Below are 14,881 nucleotides of genomic sequence, written 5' to 3'. Positions count from 1 at the left end.
GTTCCACAAAATGCATCACCGTATGTTTGAATCTTCCAGTCCATATTTTGGATATGTGTGGTCAGCAAAGCAAAGGGAACAACGGACGCATGGTCCATGACAAAGAGCTACATGTATCAACGTGAAGAAGATATTGGTTTACACAAGGTGAACCACACCAAACTAGATTTCCGCTATAAACACAAGTCCTTTGCGGGAAGGGCTTGCGTTAATAACCAAAATCTAGTTTGGTTCACCTCCTGTAATCTTCACGTGGATACCGGTAGCACTTTGACATGGACCTCACATAGTTACTGTGAATTTCTTCTATCATTCCTCTCGTTAACCATTAAACCAACTTATGTATCCCTCACAATCCCCATTTATTATTAACACACTTCCTAGAAATTGTGGTGATATGCTTTTATAGCATAATAATGAGGGGGGGGAGAAGGAAATGTCTTATGCTTTTATTGCATAATGAGGGGGAGAAGGAACTGTCTTAATAGTAGCAGTGGCTCTTAGTTATAAATGAAAGATTCGTGAAGTCGAAGAAAGTGATATCGAAGCATGGAGAGAAAGCGTGTGTCACACCAATAATGCATCAAGATGATTTAGGTAGAGATTAGGTAATGGGCAAGGAGTAAGAAACGATGGAATCGGTGAAATTTAGTTATTTTATTCTTAAATCTTTTATAAATTAGAAATTTAAAGGTTTTTAAAAAAAAAAATTAGAAGATTTTTTTAATTTTATTTGAAATAATTAAAAGAAACTCATGAAAGTTTACCATATTCATATATATATAAGTTGAAATGATTTTTCTCGGTCGGAATAATCTACGGTCAAAGCAAAAGCACACATATGGAGATGATTTCGCCACGTGGACGATAATCCACCACCGATCCGTTGCAGATGTCACTAGCTAGTTCCCTCGCTTCGGTTTCGTAATTCAATCTTTCAACAATCTCTGAAACGCATCAATGGGGAAAGACGATAATCCGAGTCCAGGTTCGTTCAATTATCTTCCTCATGGATCTGATTACCGATGAACAATGATCCTCTGTTTTGTTTCTGTTAGGTGAGACTGGAGCGGCGGTGACAGATCCGGCAAGGGAATGCGAGGGAAAAGGAGCTTGTGAATTCAAACAGACTCGTTGCGCTGATACAATCATGCCTCATATCCTCAACTTGTTAGCCCCCCCCCCCCATGTTTTTTTTTTTAAATCGATTTTGTTCAGATTCTGATGTTATTATTGGGTTGTCCACTTGATTATAGTGGTTGTAAGTTTTAAGGCATGACTGCGATTAATCATTGATCATACTTGTTTCTTGCATCTCAAGTCACATTGTATTTGATTACAGTGCAGATCACAAGTTTGATTTCCATATAAAACATATATCACTGTATGAACTTGAGTTTGTGTATTGAATTTGATTCTGATTGTCTTAAACGCAAGTTGTGGGATTGTTTCTTTCAGGTATGGGGCATGTGCAAAAGCCAACGACTTTGACATGTACGCGCCAAATGCTTCTTTTGAGGACCCTTTAACACATGCTCAAGGGTGTGTAATGTGCTCATCAAACTTACAAGTCCATATTCTTTACTCAGCTTTGAAATGATCAGTGTTCTCTACCCATGGCTTGCTTTTCAGGGTGAAGCAAATCAAATCAGCATTTTACTCATTAGCTAAGGTATACAAATCTCATTTATGTTGATGGAACTATCTCCATCGTCCAAAGACTCAATCCCACATCATATTTTCCTTACAGGTGTTTGGTGAGTCGAAGATAGTTGAATACCAGGTTCAAGAAAGTGATATCGCACCAGGGAAGAAAGAGGTTAGAATCATCTTGTTTTAGCCTACTCCTCGTTACTACTATAATCTGATCTTTAAGGGTAAGCTTTTCACTATCTAACCAAAACAAACAACTTATGGGGAAACAAAACAGATACTAATCGACAACAAACAACACTACAAGATCATGGGAAAGGACATAGATATGATCTCTCTCATTAAACTCTCTGTTGAGAACGGGAAGATTGTCCGACACGAAGACTGGTAATAACTAATAAACTCCACATCCCTTTTCTCTATATACTTTGTGTCATTTCATTTAAACTTGATTGTTGTGTAAATGATGTTACAAGGTGGGACAAAAAACCTCTGAGGAACAGAGACACGGTTAGCTTCCCATTAGTCGGTCGGTTTATGGAGATGGGTCGTAGAGGCATGATGCTAGCTACTCATGCCATGATGGGTTTTGGTAAAGATCCTGACTCACACTGAATAAAGAAGATTCATGGGGAACAGAAACAGTTATATTATATAGTGTCTAGGCTCCTCAAAACACTCCTTCTATCTGTTTGGTTTGGTTTGGTTTCGGTTTTGTTTTATATATGTAATATGTTAAACGTGTGTTTGGTTATATTAGTCACCAAAATTCTCCACAAGAACATTGACCATCACTGAAATGGTGAAACCTATTAACATCTCTAACAATGATTAATCTTCCTGTAGCCATCGATGCAGCCTTCATGAACTCATGACAGTCCACACAGATCCTCAGGTTCTTCATGATCCTAACACTAGAGCCCTCTGGCAAACACATTATACCAAAAACCAAAGCTAGCTTCTCGCTGTGCTGCATCAGAAGCTCCTCTTTCTTCCTCTCCTCCACGTCGTGCAGCTCATGTTCTACTCTTGGTTTATATCCAAACTTCCTCAATTCGATCACCAGACTGTCTAGCTTCAAACAGATCTCGCGGATTCTCGGATGACCGCTCTCTCCAACGCTGAAAACGTGGACCTTGTCCTTGATCTCAATCCAACTTTTCCCTCTCACTTTCTTCACTTCGCTGTCTCTGAGAAGCTTTCTTGATTTAACAATGTCCTCCCAGTGATTGTTTGCTGCGTATATGTTGGATAGCAAGACGTGATTACCCGCATTCTCTGGCTCTAAACTGAACAGTTTCTCAGCTGCAACCTCTGCCAGCTCCAGATTCTTGTAGACTCGACAAGAAGCAAGAAGAGAGCCCCATATGGAAGCAGTGGGATCAAAAGGAATAGACTTTATCAACTCATACGCTTCAGACAGTAGCCCAGCACGACCAAGAACATCAACCATACAAGAGTAATGAACCACATTCGGAGATACACCGTACTTACTTCTCATGAATCTGAAAAACCTCCTTCCTTCCTCCACCAAACCCGTATGAGCACAAACAGATAACAAGGAGCTAAAAGTAACCTCGTTCGGTCGCATCCCATCTTGCTGCATCTTCTCAAACAAGATCATCACTTCCTTTGGACGAGCGTGCTTCGCAAACCCGGAGATAATCGTGTTCCAAAGCTCAATATTCTTCTCTCCCACTTCAGAGAAGATGATGTAAGACTCTCTCAAGCCTCCGCATTTAGCATACATATCAACAACAGAGGATGCCACAAAGACATTAGAAGCATACCCGGTCTTATATATAACAGCATGCATCTGTTTCCCTTCTATTAAAGCCGCCAGATTCGAGCAAGCGCAGATTACCGAAGATAACGTGAACTGATTCTTCTCTAGGCTCATCCTCTGACCTCGACGGTAGAGAAGCAAAGCCTCTTCGTAACGTTTGTTCTGTACATAACCTGCTACCATTGAACTCCATGTTACTGAGCTTTTCTCCTGCATAAACTCGAAAACCTGCACTGAGTCCTTCATCATCCCGCACTTTGCGTAGAGATCAAGCAAAGCAGTTCCAACGTACACGTGCGTGTCGAGACACGCTTTGAGTGACAAACAGTGCAGTTGCTTGCATTCCAAGGCACCGCAGTTCACTCCACTACAAGCGGAAAGAACGCTCGAGATCGTGAACTCGCTAAACTCAACTCCTTCTTTCCGCATCTCCGAGAACATATTCAATGCTTCTAACTCCATTTTGTTCCGTGTATACAAACCAATCATGGTGTTCCAAGAAACCAAGCTTCTCTCACGCATTCCATCGAACACTTTGCGTGCAAGCTCAGCAAAGCCACATTTGGAATAAGAGTTGATAAGAACATTCGACAGAGTAATGACATCTTCATGCATCTCAAGACGGATAATCTTCCCGTGGCAAGCTTTGGCTTCAAGAACGTTTCCATTTCTAGCACAAAGCTGCAGAATTTCGATAAAGTCCGAAGCTTGAACCACGTTACGATTCCAAAACTCATTGTTATATCGTTCTAGTGAACAATCATCCTGCTCATAGGTAACCAATACAGAGAGATTTCGAGAAAGAGAACACGCATGGATTCTTCTGGGTAAGATTCTGCATTGTCTCAAGAAGTTCATCGTGAACACAAGTAGGTTCTTCCTTAGTTTGAGACCGAGGAGTACAAAGGTGTTTAATCTTTTATCCAGTATGGACCTAAGATCAGCCCCATTATTTATACGGCCTAATTTTAAATCGATAATGTTAAGCTGAGACCCTATTAGCCCACTAAGTTGAAAACTTCTAGGCATGCACATTCGAATAATCGGTTCGGATCGGGTATCTCGAATCTCTGATATTTCGGATATATAAAAATTGATACAGATCGAGTATTTATAAAACTCTGATCAGATTCGGTTTGGTATCCAAAACATAAATGAAAACATACCCAATCAGATATTTCATTATATTCGGATCGGTGCCGGTTCAGAACTCCGATTTGAGAAATATACCCAGACCTATCTAAGATGTGATACTGATTTTTGGTGAAAATAAAATTTTAATTACTCACTAAAATATAAAAGGAGTTCAATCCCTTAAATACCCTATAATATTAAAAAGTATGAAATTTGTCTAAAATTAATTTAACTGACTTTTAATTTCAATCTAAGAAATTGAATCAGTTTATGAGAAACAAATAAGTTTCTGGTATCATAAGAGAAAAGATCGTCAAAACATAAAACCATGGAATAGAAAAAGAGTGTAACTTTCAGTTTAGGACATAAATCTCGAATCAAAAGAAACAATAAACATTTCAAGAACAGCAAGTCTAAAGATTTCTCTTTTGATTCGACTGATAATAATAACAACAACCTCCTCAGAACCTTCTTGGTGGCCTGCTGAAAGTAGGTGCAGCCTGTGGCTCGACTTCAGAGATGCCACTAGTGTCAGACATGCCAAGGGAAGCAAGCATCTCCAGAGTCTCCTTGTCGACCTTGATCACATCGGTCTTGATAGCAGACTCGTCGGGGACAAAGTCCATGCGGCGCTCGCGCTCTTCCTCTTGAAGCTTGAGAGAGATGCCACGGACCGGTCCCTTCTGGATACGCTTCATCAAGTGGGTGGAGAATCCAGCGATCTTGTTGCGGAGACGCTTCGAAGGGATGATGGCGACTTCTTCGAGGATCTTCTTGTTGGTGTGGAAGTCGAGTGTCATGCGAGAGTAGTACTTCTCGATGACTTGGCGAGATGATTTCTTCACGGTCTTGGTTCGGACACGCCCCATCTTTAAGTTGTCTGAAACTTACCTGGTAAGAGAAAACTCATGTCTTAGCAAGAACACATTGAAGTAGTAATGTCTTAAATTTTCACCATTATGGTATGATACTAACAACGCATCAACACACATCAATCAACATATGAACAATGAACTTATTATCAAAATCTAAGCCATTGACGAATCTACTAGCAAAACCTAAGACTAACATTCTACACGTTTCACAGGACGAGAGCTTTTGGTTCCTATGTGTTTCTCTATTATAAGGTTAACAAGAGCGTACCTGCTAGGAAGATGAAGCTGCGGCAAAAATGAAGAAGAGACGGAAGTGAGGCTTTGCCCTTTGCTTATAAATAAGGTTCCCTCTTTAGGGTTTGGTTTTTTTATTCAGCTTACGGGCTCTATCATCAGGATCAGCCTCGTATTATTTTGGGGCTAGGTCTAATTTAATAATGCTTAGATGAGGCCCATCAGCCCAAAGGTTAAAATCCTCTTTTCTCAATTTTGTAGGCTTATGATACTGAAGTTTAGTAAAAAAAAATCAAAGTGTAATATTAGAGTTGTCTTTCCTTTAGTTCGATGACTTTGTTTCTTGAAAGAACAAAGATCTACCACGTAAACAAAAATTTAGGCTACTTTGGTCAAAAAAAACAATTCAAGGGAGTGTAATTTCTTGTATTATGCTAAGATAATCAGTGAAGCTATCAGTTAAAGTCAAAGTGTTAATAGATATTGTTATTAAGTATGGTTTATGTATCTTATTCTACTTCGATTTGTTTGGTTAAAAAAAATAATTGATGTGGTTTGCTGATCTAATACAATTGGTGAAAGAATAGACATATAAAATCTGCGAATCCATATTGTATGATTAGGAACGTTGAATAATGTCTAAGACCAAGTTGAGGACAAGATTTACACATCATGGAATGGAATGTTTTGTAACTTTAATTTTACTTTTTGGATGATAAATATGTGGAAGGTATTGCAAGTTGCAAAGAACTTCCCTGTTTAAGGAGAATCTAATCAAAAGTCGTAACTCTAATCTTTCTAGCTATTTTTCCTCTTGCGGTCTTTTTTTGGAGAGACTATATAACAACTTGCTATCAAATATAAAGATCACAATGATTCGTAAAGCGAATGTCAAAGCTTATGATAAGTTGAGAAAAATCGTAATGAAAATGTCAACAGAAAAGTGAAAGTAATTAGATTATACCTATATCTAGCTATGGACTAATGGACTCACTAGCTTCTGCACAACTTGTCTTAGATTGTGTCTTGAGTGGTTTTAAAGAGGTTGACATTTTTGTGGTCCCATTCTCTATTGAATCATGATTAAGCTATAGGCTTTTTCATCTACTCTATTGCATCTTACAAGTCTAGCTAGTCTCAATTTATACTACATACAATACCTTTTTTTGTTCAAAATACTACAATACTTTATTCTAAATCCGAACCATATTTTCTTTCTTACATCTTGGCTTTTGGCTGATCTTAGAATTTGTTGTCATCTTTTCTTTGTAGTTGTCTAGTAGTTATCTTTTATGGCTCTGGAAAGATTTCGATCTTTGCCGGCTTCTGGCTCTGGAAGGAAAGTGTTCCTTGCCGGCTTATGTGTATTCGACTGCATTTCACCCGTTTTAATATTAATCCAACAGATGACAAAAAAAAAAAAAAATCCGAACCATATTTTATACACCTTTTTCATGGCCGTCGGAGAGGAAAAAAGTGGTGTAGTTGTTATCCTCGAAGGATCAAAATAATGGTAATCCAATGTAGAATCCAACATTAAGGTTTGTGATTAGGATAAAGGCAAATTCGAAAGAGAACACTCACACTTAGATTTTAATGAACCCTTTTGGTGCTGGAATGAAACTCATGGCTTAAGTAAAGTGTTGTTTCTAGAAAGAGATTAAATATATGTTATTGCCAATAGAATCAATCTTTCTTATTGGCAGAATATTTTCTGAAAACAAATCCAAAAATATAATAAAAAAATATGAATAAAAAGTTTCCAAAAATTTGAAAATCTTGAAAAATTGGGCTATTCTTGGATGGTCCCTATCTCTAGGAATATAGTCACCAAAAAGAGAGCGAGAGAGGGAATGTAAGCAAGTGTCGTCTCCCACTTAAACACACTTATTTCAGATTCGAGTATATATATCATCCACTTAGAAATATATAAATGTAATTATGTATATTATATTAACCAAAATGCTCACGTAATTATTGAGAGTGTTCAATAAAAGAATAATTGGACTGATTTGATTATTCGATTAAGATTTACAGATTCGCTCCTGACTTACACAGTCCTCTGCAAGAAAAGATTAGAAAATACAGAACTTAAGTATTAACTAAACTTAAAATGAAAACATATTTAACAAACCAAAACTTTTTGAGCATATGCTTAGGTTTGTAGCCAATGAAGGGTATAGGAAATACTGTAGAATATGTAATATATTTCGTCCATTTAATATTGAAGTTCCTAGCTAACACGAAATAATGTTCTTTAAGCTAAAGTAACATGTATTATTACACTTGAAATGGTATCAAAAATGTTATTTGGTTCGATATGTAAGAACATTACTGATTGACATGTATACAGAGTCTTTTACATTTGAGAATATTTAACAGTACGAAAAGGTAAGTTATTGATCACTAACACACTGACCTCGTAAGTGAATAATTAAAGGCTAAGAACATAATAACTACGTATATCAACTATCAATATTGTGTATGAGAACAAAAAAAAGAAATAACAAAAAGAATGTATTATATCCTTAAGTAATTCGTAACAAGTGATCGTGGAAAAAATAAAAAAGAAAAAGGTGATATTGTTGGACTTGAAGCTTCGGATAAAGTCACGTATGTGTGTCCCGTGATAAAGATGGGGACCCTTCGCTATCAATTGTATGCCATCTCTCGTATTCATGAGAGGCTTATGTCTAGCTAACGTATCCATTTATTAAGGGAGTGTATCATATATTCATTCATATATAATACGCCATAACTATTTCATACCAGATCCTGCCTTATACGATTGATAAAGATTGATGTTTAAATGTCGCAATCTTCTTTATCGGATAGGTGTAATTTAATATAAATAAACGGATTAGTGTAGTTAGAAAAAAATACACGTTTAAATGTGTTGTTAACTACTCAAATGTTACACAATATGTTTTAACAAAAAAAACGACCCAAATGTTTAGATGTTGCATAAGAAAAATAAAATATATTTGCAGTGGACTTTAATTTTCCTCACAGAATCTCACAGACAGGAATATATACATCAGTTTCCAAAACTGTTAAATAATAATTCTGTCACATATATATTCTCAATAATCACCCTCTGCCAGAAACAATCAAGAGTCCAAATTCCCCTAAAGTTAGATTAAATAACTTTCATTAATTATTTCAAAACCCCCTCCTTTTGAAAATAGAGAGTTTAATTACATAAGCTAATTTTTAGGAAACAAACTAAATAATGTTCACTTATTCACACTTCAGTTAGTTCTTTCAAGACTTGTCCATCTTCTTTCACACCAAAAGACCCATTCGCTTCAGCGTCAGAGCTGGCATGAACACCATAAAACAAATACACAAGCACGATCAAACCGGAGAAGAACCCAAACCGGACATACGACGGTGCGTCCAACGAACCAAGCAAGAATATGTTCAAGAAAATCGACACACACGGGGTCCATGGCATGAAGGGGACACCCCATAACTCAGGTTTGTTCGCCTGAGGGACCAAATAATGGAAAATAAGCACGATGGCTATAGCCACCACCGCACTTGCACCGAGCATGAAAGCCTTGACCTTCCCTTGTGGCGCAAGTTGCCAGATGAGGGTGAAGACAAGAGAGATGGTGGAGAACAGTGTGAGAAAAGTGAGTGTCGGCCATGGCTTGGTGGGTCCTACTGGAACATAACGCTTGAAAATGAGAGCGTTTGCGACCATGTAGAAGACGAATAGGGTTCCAATGGATACTAGGTTTAGTAGGATGTTAAGGTCGGTAAAGAGGGCAAGAACCGCCGTGAAAATGCCTGATATGAAAAGAACAGAATAATTAAACAAATATTAATAACTGATCAATAGATTATTCCACCGGCGACAAAGTCTAGTTGAAAATCAAATTGAAGATAGTAGTGGGAGAAATGATTTAATGTATTTTGTCTCTTTTGCCATAGTAAGAAAGAAATTGTTAATGCTCTTGATCAATATAGCAAATTTGAGCTAGTGGGATGCTAAAATTGGTAAGGATAAGGTTGGACGCTTATGACCCTAAATCATAATGATCCACTTTGTGACAATGTGAATAGCTTTATGAGAAAAACCCAATGTTTATGCATATATCATATGGATAAAAGAAAGTGTATGGCTCACAACAATGCTCTGATCAACTTAGATTATGGCTACCAATAATTGTAAAATGTTGATTGTCATGACTAAGATGTAACCATTGAGATACTGCCAATATATTTCGAATATATGTCTTCCATGCATTTTCAAAAATATCTTCACGGTTTTTGTTTTTATAATGATATGATGATTAGTCGGCCAATGGATGAAGTTCCTTATAATTATCCAACAAAAGTGGAATATGTGTTTTTAACACTAAGGGAACACGAAAGAGACCAAAAAGACCCACCAAGCAATATATCACAATCAAGACCGTTGAGAAAGACTGAATCTTTTGGAAGCTCAGAACTTTACACAGAGCAAAAGAAACCAATGGTGAACATGACATCTAGCCATCGTACTCAGATGCTCTCTCTGTCTTAAAGTTGTAAGACCCAAACACCACAAAACCCATGACGTCCCTACGTCTAATATACCTTCTACACATGTTGTCACGATCAAGATCGATAGGTGAAAGATTTTTAAATGGTTGAGTCCAAAAGTTTTGATTTTGAAATATATTTTTGAAATGGACACGTATAGATAATGCACTCACGTGGATCGTATGATCTTTGAGAAAACGTTAAAACATCAAATCAAAGAGAGAAGAAAAAAAGATCATGACAACAACTGAAACGGTTCTAGCTTCACTTTCTAACCTAACTGCTTGCCTCTATCTCACTTTATAGACCAAAATGCACAAAATCTAATTTTACTAGTATATTGATTATTCATCATCATTGTTTTTGACAGTAATAATATAAAATGAATGCGACAGAACAAAAAAATAAAAACGTACCAAGAAAAGAGGAGGCGTTGACTGGCGTAGATGTTCTGTGATGAATCTTAGCGAACCAAACGGGGACCACTCTGGACCGTCCGATGACACACATGTACCGAGCTTGACCTAACATGGCCACCAAAAGTGATGTTAAGATCCCAAAGCTTGCTCCTATCCCCACCACTTTCGTCACCCACTCCCAGCCGTTGGATCCTCTGAACGCCGCGGAAAACGGCGCCTCCGGATCTATCTGCGTTACACATGTCCGCCGTTTTCAACCCCCAAAGTCAAACAACGTACCGTTTTTTCTTTAACATAAATAAAATAAACATTTAAATGATTACGGACCAGATCGTATGGGAGGAGCATTGACATGGAGACGGCCATGAGGCAGTAGAGAACCGTAACGATGGCCACTGAACCGGAGACACCGACCGGTATGTCCTTAACCGGGTTTTTCACTTCTTCCGCCATGGTCGAAACGGCGTCGTATCCTATATAGCTCAGGTAAACCATGGCGGCTCCGTTGAAAACACCCGCCGCTCCGAACGGGAAAAACCCCGACGGATGCTCCGGTTTCGCCGGAGAAGTCAGATTCTTCGAGTCTCCTCTCAAGAACCCCATCACGATCACGAACACTATGAACGCGATGTGAAATGCCGTCATGATCATGTTCACCTTCGAGCTCTCCCTCGTGCTGCAGCAGATGATGACGGTGATCGCGAGGACCACGACGACGGCGACGGGATCGATCTCGTTGAACCCGCCGGGGAGGGCAGAGACGACGAAGCGCCATTTGTGAGTCGAGATCCCGAAGGCGGTTCCCAAGTACGCCGTGAAGCTCCTCGAGACGGCGGCGTTCGACATCACGTAGTCCAGGACGAGATTCGCTCCGGTGAAGAAGGCCGGAAACTCGCCGAACGTGATGCGGATGTAGCTGAAGGCGCCGCCGGCGACGGGGAGGTGCACGGCGAACTCGGTGTAGCAGAAGGCGGAGAGGAGAGCGCAGAGGCCGGCGATGGCGTAGGAGACGACGATCGAGGGGCCGGCGTAGAGGCGGCTCGCGCGGCCGGTGGTGACGAAGACGCCGGCGCCGACCATTCCGCCGATTCCGAGGCCAATGAGATCGTACCACCGGAGCGTACGGCGCATGTGCTCGCCGGAGACGGCGCGGACGCGGCTCATCTCGTCGGAGGAGGTGGAGACGGAGACGGCGCGGCGGGCTAAGCGGGAAGGCGTGGAGGAGAGGGAGTTAAGGTAGACGCGGAGGCTGGAGAAGGAAGAGTGTCCGCCATTGTTGCTGCTCTGCACCTCCATTTTCACCGGTTTGAATTCGGGTCGGGTCGGGTCGGGTCAGATTGTGGAGGACTGAGAATTTTAGTGATTTAGACAAGACTTGGTTATATAATAGAGAGATTATGGAAAACTGAAAGGGAGAAGAATAAGGATAAAAGATAGTGGCGTTTTGCTGTAATTAATGATCATGTTTAAGGGTAATTTAATATTTACCATATTATTATTAAGAAGAAGATTGTTCTTATTCACAGTAATCTCATAAGCATCGTCTGAATAAGCACAATTACAAGATGCCTTATCTGTTTGGTTCGGTCACAATTAATTTTATATATTACCAATTATGCTAATGCTTTTATAGATTCATGTACAAATCCTAAACTAGTTTGGTAAGTATATAGTATGACTTTCAGAACTAGCTTTGCTTGTAAATAAATTTTTATTGAACAAATAATCTACCAAAAGTAGCATCTTAATTAATGCCATTAGATTACGTGAGAAGATAAAATTGATGTGTTTATAGACTGAAAGTTTGTAATTACGTTATTGCTAATTAATTGGCACTAACTTATGTACATACAATTAAGAACCTATATAGTTGAACAACTACACTTGTTCGAAACGTAACGACTCTGCTTCAGAGCTTCTTTGTTAGTTCCCGATGAAACCGTAACGGACGTTAAAAAGAAACAAAATCAGACGGCGTTAACTTCCGAATATACGTAAGACACGGTAACGACGACGTTACCTTTGACGGCTATGTAGGTCTTGAAGGTTCACACGTGTGGCAATGAATGTGACACGTGGGAAACAGTTTCTTAAACAAATGGATAAGCACACAGGTTTTAAAGCATATATAGCGTGACCCAAAATCGAGGAAATCAGTTTTTTTCCTTTTCGTTTTGTGTTGGTTTTAAACATCTCTTACAATCTTCTAGGAATATTCATATCAAATACCTTTTGTATATCACAATTTGGATTTTTTTTGGGCAACTGATCACAATTTGGATATCATACTATAATAGTCCTGCTATAATGTAATAGGCGATTATTTTAATGAAGTGACTTCTGTTAGGTCAGCACAAGTCAAAGATTGTCAAGACCAACTAACAAAATGTCCAAGATCATTTTTACATTTAGTTTTAGCTTCAATGAAAGCTGAATGTGACTCATCTGGCACCATCAAATACTTGATGAGGTTACTGTAAAATGATTTTGTATATGCTAGGCAAAATGCATGCCCCTTCCAAGATCCAATCACACTCATATCTGGATACATATTTCATTGCATTGACGTTTTTTGGACGCGCATTGCACTAGCTTATCCAAACAAATATGAAATATCTACTTGGAAGCCTATCCTTTTCACTATAAAGGATAATTAGAATGAGTGTTAGCCTATCACCAACGTTGACACATATTCGCATCAACCACACACATATACACATTAAATTCGACGAAAAAATAAAACACTATGATTCGCATGGAGTCCAATCACGAGTCCACATTTTTTTTGGTTAAATAAAAGAGTAAAGAGATAACGCAATAAAAACACAAGATAAGGGGGAGTGGTTTATACAGCGAGTGGGATGGTCAAATCTGATTTTAGATAAGATGCAAAACTCAGTTTGCCTCAATCCGATCACGTCTCTCACACACTGTATATCAGACCTGCCCATCTCCTATAAATTAATACAACTATATATGAATATGAATATTTTAAATAAGAAATGTTTACCTTATCATACAACAAGCAAACATTATAATTTACAGTGAAGATAACAACATTCTGTGTTTTGTAGGGTTACAGGTTTTTATTTTATTTTGTAGTGTAGCAACTAGCTGAAAGCACACAATTAACCATAAATTTTTTTGTATGTCAAATGTGTAAGAAATGTTTGATAAAATTATATATAATATGGATTTAAATTGTTATTCAGCAACTAAAGAATATATCTTCATTTGAGCATCACGCAATGTAATGTAACAATTCTCTATCTAAACAGAAAGAAGTTCAAGAACCTCCTTTTTTGCTAAATTGTAAATATCATTATGAAAATGAAAGTTCGGTTACAAATTTAATTGAAACCACAATCTGCTAAAAGCCAATTTGATCCTAGTGACCGCAAAAAAATAAAAAACCACTAGGATACATAGATATTAATTCCAAGTTTCTAACACAGAAAACTTATAATTAATAGGGAAAAGATCAAGCAAAACAACAATATAACCACCCTAATCATAACTCTTCTTACTCTACTTGATATAAACCAGATGAAGCAAGAGAATGGCCAGGGAGAGTTCGGTCAAGAACTCACCGAAGTGGCTCCGAGCAGGCATCAACAGAAGCGCCTGGCATACGCCTCCGGAGCTCCGCTGGAGGAGGACCTCGACCAACAAAACCGAGCCATCTCGACGGAGAGACAAAGGTTCACCCATAGCAATGATGTTTACACGGAAGCTCGAGTTACGGTCAAGCATGAGCGGTACAACAGGCTCCAACACTGCCCACACGACACAAAAGATACATCAAAGACTTCGAAGGAACACTAAGTCAACTTGTCGGAGCTATGAACACAAGGGCATGAAGCACAGAAGGAGGCATAACACTCCTAGAAACAGGCCACCTAAAGACAATAGAGAGCTCCGCCTAAAAGCAAGTGAGTCACCACATCGGATTGTCCTCAAACCCTAGCAGACAACATCGGTAGCAAGAAGGAGGGTACAAACACATCATCAAAGGAAGCCATGGTTGTTGTCGCTGGAGCTAAGTGAGAGGTCCCCAACGAGCTCCTCAGTCTCGTCACTTCGTCTCAGACCATGGGAACAAGACGGGGAGGCTCTAAAGTTGCGGCCGAAGAAGGAGACAGGGGAAAAACAGAGGAGGTTGCAGAACGGAGGAGAAGAGGCAGTGACGCGCTTCATTCCGGTGAGCCTCCGCGGCAGAACTGACCCAGAATCACCACTAGTCAAAC

The 14,881-nt window shown here is 39.0% G+C and overlaps 4 protein-coding genes across 4 annotated transcripts; 1 reads left to right on the top strand and 3 right to left on the bottom strand.

Annotated features, from left to right (window-relative positions):
• The first annotated feature begins 796 nt into the window (after positions 1–796).
• Positions 797–2,432, top strand: LOC125592862. Its single transcript, XM_048768392.1, has 7 exons — positions 797–988; positions 1,059–1,170; positions 1,459–1,542; positions 1,633–1,672; positions 1,751–1,819; positions 1,931–2,040; positions 2,130–2,432. The coding sequence occupies exons 1-7, from the start codon at positions 961–963 to the stop codon at positions 2,266–2,268; spliced, it is 582 nt and encodes a 193-aa protein (XP_048624349.1). The 5' UTR covers positions 797–960; the 3' UTR covers positions 2,269–2,432.
• LOC106382998 (pentatricopeptide repeat-containing protein At5g04780, mitochondrial-like) lies at positions 2,387–4,682 on the bottom strand. Its single transcript, XM_013823101.3, has one exon. It carries the CDS (start codon positions 4,472–4,474, stop codon positions 2,414–2,416), a length of 2,061 nt encoding a protein of 686 aa, XP_013678555.2. The 5' UTR covers positions 4,475–4,682; the 3' UTR covers positions 2,387–2,413.
• A 201-nt stretch (positions 4,683–4,883) lies between these two features.
• On the bottom strand, positions 4,884–5,861 carry LOC106428248 (40S ribosomal protein S17-2). The gene is made up of 2 exons (XM_022710504.2): positions 5,717–5,861; positions 4,884–5,464 (listed from the first exon to the last, which is right to left on the bottom strand). Exon 2 carries the CDS (start codon positions 5,440–5,442, stop codon positions 5,035–5,037), a length of 408 nt encoding a protein of 135 aa, XP_022566225.1. The 5' UTR covers positions 5,443–5,464; positions 5,717–5,861; the 3' UTR covers positions 4,884–5,034.
• Positions 5,862–8,816: 2,955 nt separating this feature from the next.
• Positions 8,817–12,037, bottom strand: LOC106428257 (cationic amino acid transporter 6, chloroplastic). Its single transcript, XM_048768380.1, has 3 exons — positions 10,962–12,037; positions 10,632–10,863; positions 8,817–9,477 (listed from the first exon to the last, which is right to left on the bottom strand). Exons 1-3 carry the CDS (start codon positions 11,928–11,930, stop codon positions 8,927–8,929), a joined length of 1,752 nt encoding a protein of 583 aa, XP_048624337.1. The 5' UTR covers positions 11,931–12,037; the 3' UTR covers positions 8,817–8,926.
• Positions 12,038–14,881: the final 2,844 nt, after the last annotated feature.

The sequence above is a fragment of the Brassica napus genome, chromosome A3 (assembly GCF_020379485.1).
Source record: "Brassica napus cultivar Da-Ae chromosome A3, Da-Ae, whole genome shotgun sequence".
NCBI classification, from domain to species: Eukaryota; Viridiplantae; Streptophyta; class Magnoliopsida; order Brassicales; family Brassicaceae; genus Brassica; species Brassica napus.
The sequence above is the reverse complement of the archived record's forward strand: the minus strand, read 5'-3'. Positions and strand labels throughout refer to the sequence as shown.